The sequence below is a fragment of the Nicotiana sylvestris genome, chromosome 2 (assembly GCF_000393655.2).
Source record: "Nicotiana sylvestris chromosome 2, ASM39365v2, whole genome shotgun sequence".
Taxonomy (NCBI): Eukaryota; Viridiplantae; Streptophyta; class Magnoliopsida; order Solanales; family Solanaceae; genus Nicotiana; species Nicotiana sylvestris.
In genome coordinates this window covers 11,993,092-11,999,723 of record NC_091058.1, presented here as the reverse complement: position 1 = coordinate 11,999,723, position 6,632 = coordinate 11,993,092, and the positions used below count along the sequence as shown (strand labels likewise).

Sequence of the window (6,632 nt, the reverse complement as noted above, 5' to 3'; positions counted from 1 at the left end):
ACCAACCCACCCCCTTTCTGTCTAAATATTTATTTATGCTGTATGTTTATATCGAATTAATAAATACAAGATATATATTTTCATTTTAATTTGTGACTACATATAGTTTAGAAGGAATATGATTTGGTGTAAACACAAGCTTAATGTAATTAATTAGTTATCTCTTTTATCCCACTCTGCCCGCCATCTTCTCTGTCATTCAAAGCCAGCTACGAGCTGCCTCTATATTTTATATATATACTGCATATGCCACTTTCTTTACTAACATTTACAACTTTCACACACTCCTCTTTCTATATGAGCAGGACATTGTCTTTCTGAGGCAAGAAACATTCTAACATTTTGTTCTGTGCAAAAACATCTCCTCTTGGGTCTGGAGATTTCTCCAGTTAACTCCTACTCTGCAGCTGTGCATTTATTCTCAATTTAAACTTACATTTTTCTGTCAACACTGCTCTAAGTTCTCATTGTGCCTGAAAAAGCTTCCTTTTCCCCCCAAGTTTACTGCAGCACTGGTGAGTCTTTCACCGGTAAAATGTAATGAATGAAATATGAATGCATGCAAGAAAATAACAAAAAAAGCCAGCAGGTGTACTAAGCTCCCGCTATGCCCGGGTTCGGGGAAGAGCTGGACCACAAGGGTCTATTTTACGCAGTCTTACCCTGCATTTCTGCACTTATCATTATCTTAACTTACCACAGACAGCATTTTTGTTAATTTGCTGAAATATGGACATTTTTCCTTTAACATCCTCTGCTTCTTGTTTATAGGAAGTGCAAAAGGCCTTATGATTTGTCCCATTTTTGGGCTTTGAGAAAAGCAACAAAAAATGTCAGCAAGAATGCTATCTTCTATAACAGAGGACCACCAAAAAGATCTACAGAAGCAAATTGGATGCATGAATGGGTTGTTTCAGTTGTTCGATAGACACCATTTTCTCACTGGCAGACGTCTCCATGGTCAAAATCACAAAAGGCTACTCACAGGTACTTTTCCCTCACTAATCTGCAATCTTGCAAGTGAATAAATCAATACCTGAAAGCCTCTGAATTATGTCAATTTTGTTATGTTCTCCTTCTAAGCTCCTTGTGCAGAACTGTCTTTGCCAAATTATAATTCCTGTGACTAAGATTATTTCCTGAATATTCGTAGTTATAAAGAATTGTGATCTGTAGTAGTTGTGAAGTTTCCGAATCTGTAAATTTTATTTTCCAAAAATTGAATAATTTGTCCAATCCTATCATTTTTCATGGGACGAGGGAAAATAATATCTTAGGAAAAAGTGTAAATATGTAAACAGGGTAAAATTTGAGGACCTGCACCCCAGAAGAGATGTAAAGCAATAGCAAACCACTAATTATGGATATAACTAGGAATAAAAGAGGGAAAAACAAAGTAAATTTTCATTTCCAAGATAGTATATTTCATTGGTTTGAAAAGGCTGGAAGTATAAGAAGTTACTCAAGGAATCAATAAAGCAATACTTGGTGTTCCTTTGAAGTTTTCGAAAAACTAAGTTTGTGAACTCAGTTTTGCAAAGAAAATGCTTCTACACTTTCTTTTTGCAAAATAAAGTAGATGAAATAAATCAATTTAAGATTTCCAGACTCATTTTTTCAAGTCTTCAGAAAACAAGTCAAGCAAATACTTCTTTTAAAAACTAAAAAACTAAATTTGCAAATTTCAAGTTTTGGAAAACTTCAAATAAACGCCACCTTAACGTTCAGAATCGACTGCTTAAGATAAGCAATTACCTTTAACATATGCTTACTGCCTTACTACTCGTACCAGCATTCTGGTTCTTTTGGCCCTCTTGTATACTTTCATAAACATTTAAAATAATCTCGTGTTTACTAATCCACATACAGATATACTACGCTTCAGTAAAATAGTCGAGCATACAAAAGCTTGGATTTTCTCTTACTGAAGCATAATACTATACTTGTGCGCTTTCACTAGCTTAATAGCCCGTTTGGCCAAGCTGCAAAAATCAGCTTATTTTGAGAAGTGCTTTTTTTCAAAAGTGCTTTTCTCAAAAGTACTTTTGGTGAGAATCAGTTTGTGTTTGTCTAATTAGTTTGAAAAGCACTTCTGAGCAGCAATTAGTGTTTGGCCAAACTTTAAAAAACTGCTTCTAAGTGTATTTTTCTCAAAAGTGTTTCTCAGAAAAGTGCTTTTGGAGAGAAGCTATTTTTTTCTGCTTCTCCAAAACTGCTTCTGCTTCTCCTCAAAAACACTTTTTTTCCTTTCAAAAGCTTGGCCAAACACCTCAATTTTTGGCGAAAAGTGTTTTTGGCAAAAAAAAAGCACTTTTGGCCAAAAAGAAGCTTGGCCAAACAGGCTATAAATCTTCTGAATCGCCAAAAATCTTTTCCGCATACACTGTTATCTTCATAAAACTTTCATAAATCATATATATTTAGACCCTTTAGTTAAATTAAATTAGAAAATCTCACAGTTGGTTGATGTGTCCTGAAGGTGCCACGGATAGGATGGAGCCCAAATGTACAATGCAACCACCTAAGGTAAGATTTTGAACTAAGTATTTCTTTAAGACATCACAAGACTAACAGACAAAACAAACTTACTCAGTGTGATTGGTAACTACAGGAAAAGACTCAAAGGGAGGTGGCCAGCAGGAGCAAAGTTGCGCTCTCAAGTGAGTCTTCCAAAGCCTCCCCAAAACTTGAACAAAGTAAAAGTTCACAACAAGAGCAACCTTCTTGCAGTCAAAGTAACTTGCCAGAAACTCCTTCGAAAATCCAGTTATACAAGCAGCCAAGTTCTTCATCTCATTCTGGCCGACAATCTCCTGATTTCCGGGATGTTGTTAAGGACTCCATGCACAGGGAAGCCCGTAGTTTATCTGTAAAAACCATCACCAAAGTGGAAGGTAGAGTCCATGTGATGAAGCACATAGATTCTCCGAGGCCATTTCAGCAGTCAAACTGTGTGAAGCCATCTGATGGAACAAGGCAAGTAACTGCTAAGTTTCGTGAAGCACCTTGCAATTCAAAAGAAGATAAAGTTGGTCTGCTAAAGCATGCACCAAAAGATCATCCACGTTTCTCTTACGATGAAAGAGAATCAAGAGAAGCGATGCGTCCTTCGATAAGGCTAAAGGATCTTCCCAGACTGTCACTGGACAGTAGAGAACAGTCCTTCAGGAGCTCTGCCTCTGAATCCAGATCAAATTTTCTTTTAGGAGATCATAAAAGATCTTCCAGTGTTGTAGCAAAGCTGATGGGATTGGAAGCTTTTCCAAATTCCATTCCCTCAAATGAAACCGAGACAGTGATGCCTAAGTCTTTCCCTGCCAATGATTCTGTTTCCGTAACAACGAAAACAGCTGAAAAGAGCAAGAATAATCAAGTCACACGGTCACCACAGATTAATGAAAAGGATTTCAGCTCCCCACGAATGAAATCTACCAATTCAATCATGAGAGCAGCGTCAACTTCACGGCTTCCACTAGAACCTGCTCCCTGGAGGCAACAAGAGGCCAACAGAACCTCCCACAAGTCATCTGCAATAAACACAGATGTGGAACTTTCGGTCAAGACTCCAAAGTTATCTTCCTCTGTCTATGGCGAAATGGAGAAAAGGATAACTGAACTTGAGTTTAGAAAATCTGGGAAGGATCTCAGAGCTCTGAAACAGATTCTTGAAGCAATGCAGAAGACAAAAGCAAGGTTAGAGATCCAAACAGAAGAGCAGGCGGACTCTAACACGAACTTGGAAATAGTGCAGAAAAGGCAGCAATGCGACCTGCTATCTCCAACCATAAAGGGTACTCGCCCACCAAAAAGGTCAGAATCTTTAAATATGACTCTGAAACAATCCAGGGAGGATACAGCTGACAAGAAAACTTGGAAAGACGTGACACCTAGAGCGAACAATGTCAGAGATTCTGGTTGGCATCTTCCTTCCTTGGACAAGAAGACAAAAGAAGGAAGATCAAGGGCAGTGCCAAACCCAACATTACGACAACAAAAGGAAGGAAGCTATCCTGCATTAGGAAGGAATTCTGGAACTGTAAGTCCAAGACCACAACAGAAGAAGAAGCAATCTTGTCCAACCACTACATCACCAGAATTCAGCAGGGTCAGAAGGCAATCGATTAAGCAATCCACAGAACCAGGCTCTTCAAAAAGGAGACAGCAAGCAAAACCCAACAATCTGCTCCGAGTTGATGAGGAATTGAGTGAAATCAGCAGCGGCACAAGAAATTTCAGCGAGCAAGGTGATGCAGCTTCTGTGCAATCAGAAAGCAACAACAGTTTGAGCTCACATGCAGAGGGAGAAGTCACAAGCAGAAATCTTTCCTTTAAGGTTAATGCTAAAAGACTAGAGGACGCCAAAGACAAAGTGAGTGACTTATCTTCATGTATATATATCTGTTTATCCTACACATGACCAATTACTGACTTTCACTTTTTCTTGGATCCAGAGTGACATGGTGAGGTTTAGTGAAGACAGACCAATGGCTGAACTTGCAATTGGTACAATTGAACAACCAAGTCCTGTCTCAGTGCTTGATACCACATTCTATGAAGAAGATTCACCATCTCCTGTGAAGAAGAAGACGACTGCATTTAGAGGTATGGGTACCATTAGTTCTGTAAAACATCTGCCTTTGATGCCAACTACAAACAATCACGACTGTCCAGAAATAAACACTAAGAGGAGAACATAAAGCATGGTTCCCAAGAGTAATACAACACACTTGGAACAAAATGGAAAAGGAAAATCTAACAAAGTGCTTTGTTGAAACATGATAATGTGAATGCTCAAAACAAATAGACTGATTAGCTAGTCTGAACTGTTTCTTTCTCTAACTTGCATCAACAATAGTTAGTTCGCAGAAACATGTTAATATCTTTTATTTACTTTCATAATTTGGCTAAGGCTTCTAACACTCCTACAAATTTGTAGGCTTTTGCTAAACTTAATTGGAAAATATACAACTAAAAGAGTTATTTAGGTGTTCAAATACTTACAAAGAGTAAATATCTAAATGAAATAGAAAAGGAATGAGAGTTTTAAGTCAGAATAGGACAGATAATGGTGACATGATGCACACATCTCAAGTAAGAACAAGCTCCTACTACGAGGGTAATCTACATGTTTATCTGCCTTTATTTTAAAGTATAAGAGAAGCTGGACCAAACACACATATACATAAAGTTGATGTACCCAAAGCATGGAAGAGAAAGGCAAACCATAGCTGAATTATGTCACGATTGATTTTGGTGTACAAGCAGGCTTTGACTAATAATAATCTTTTTATATCCTTTCCACCTGAACAGTTGAGGACGCTGCTGATGAGTTATGGTACCTAGATTACCAGGATCATTCACTGTACAGCACGAGGATAGATCATGGCACTGAGACCAACCAGAAGAAATTAGAGCGTATCAAGGACCTGGTTCACCAGCTCAGACTACAGGACTCCGACCAAGAAGCAAACATGGACCGCCTTGAATCCTTCTGCCACAATCATAATCCTGATCACAGATACATCACTAAGGTACTACTGGCATCTGGCATTCTCAAGGACGTGGACTCTGTATCCATGGCCATTCAGCTTCAATCATCCGGCCATCTGATCGATCCGAAGCTGTTTCATATCCTGGAACAGACTGAGGAACACAGCATGCCAGAATATGGACACAGTAAAAACAGTGCTCGGATAAAGTTTAATCAGAAAATGCACAGAAAGAATGTCTTTGACACAGTCGATGAGATCCTTGTCCACAAACTAGCTTCAGAAAGCTGTTTATTGCAGGGACGAGATCGTTTCTGTGGACAGCAGCTTCTGAGGGAACTGAAGTCAGATGTAGACCACCTTAATGCTAAGAAGATTAGCATGGACTCTGAAGACGATGAATTGATAAGTATTCTAAATGCAGATATGAGGCATCAGTCGGAAGATTGGACAAATTGTCAAACTGAGATTCCAGCATTGATTTTGGATGTCGAGCGCTTAATATATAAAGACCTTATTACAGAAATTATTAGTGATGAAGCCAGAGAGCAGCAGATAAGACCAAGAAGGCATTGTAGACAACTATTTACTAAGTAAATTTTCAAGTTTATTGTGCTCTCTTTCTTCATAATGTAGAAGTATGTACATTTTTCTCCTCTGTTTCATGTACAAAATGCAACATTTGAAATATGAGATGCTAGTGAAAGTTAATTATCAGCTTCTCAATTCAAAATTGAATAAAGGCAAAGGAAAACAGAAATATTTGCTGTTTTATTTGCAGAAAGAGATTCTTCACATTTGATTGGGTTCCTATTTTTGCTAATAGGTTGCTTCGGCTCTTAACGGACCAAAGTACATGCAATTTAAAACAAAATGTCCAAGATATATTTGAAATTGAATATAATCTATACTTTCATACCGAAAACCCCAACTAAAGAATAAGAAAGAATGAGCACTCTGTGTGCTTGCGGTTACTTCAACTGATCTACTACTCCACTAATTTTCTAGTTTTATACCCAGTAAGACCTCATCTGCATTGTAACAGCAAAAATTCAAACGTCTGAGTAGGAAATTTCGAGGGAAGTAGGAATCGTTTAATCCCTGCCCAGAAGTTTAGCTCTTCCTCTCTGCAGATTATGGCCT

The 6,632-nt window shown here is 38.1% G+C and overlaps 1 protein-coding gene across 1 annotated transcript; it reads left to right on the top strand.

Annotated features, from left to right (window-relative positions):
- Positions 1-263: 263 nt before the first annotated feature.
- On the top strand, positions 264-6,286 carry LOC104239546 (protein LONGIFOLIA 1-like). Its single transcript, XM_009794203.2, has 6 exons — positions 264-515; positions 772-987; positions 2,480-2,526; positions 2,612-4,369; positions 4,452-4,602; positions 5,311-6,286. Exons 2-6 carry the CDS (start codon positions 831-833, stop codon positions 6,084-6,086), a joined length of 2,889 nt encoding a protein of 962 aa, XP_009792505.1. The 5' UTR covers positions 264-515; positions 772-830; the 3' UTR covers positions 6,087-6,286.
- Positions 6,287-6,632: the final 346 nt, after the last annotated feature.

Bases quoted from the DNA above. Each gene is read 5' to 3' on its own strand.
- LOC104239546 (XM_009794203.2), top strand. From the start codon at position 831: ATGTCAGCAAGAATGCTATCTTCTATAACAGAGGACCACCAAAAAGAT. The intron at 2,527-2,611 runs GTAAGATTTTGA...TGGTAACTACAG, and splicing joins GTACAATGCAACCACCTAAG to GAAAAGACTCAAAGGGAGGT. The intron at 4,370-4,451 runs GTGAGTGACTTA...TCTTGGATCCAG, and splicing joins TAGAGGACGCCAAAGACAAA to AGTGACATGGTGAGGTTTAG.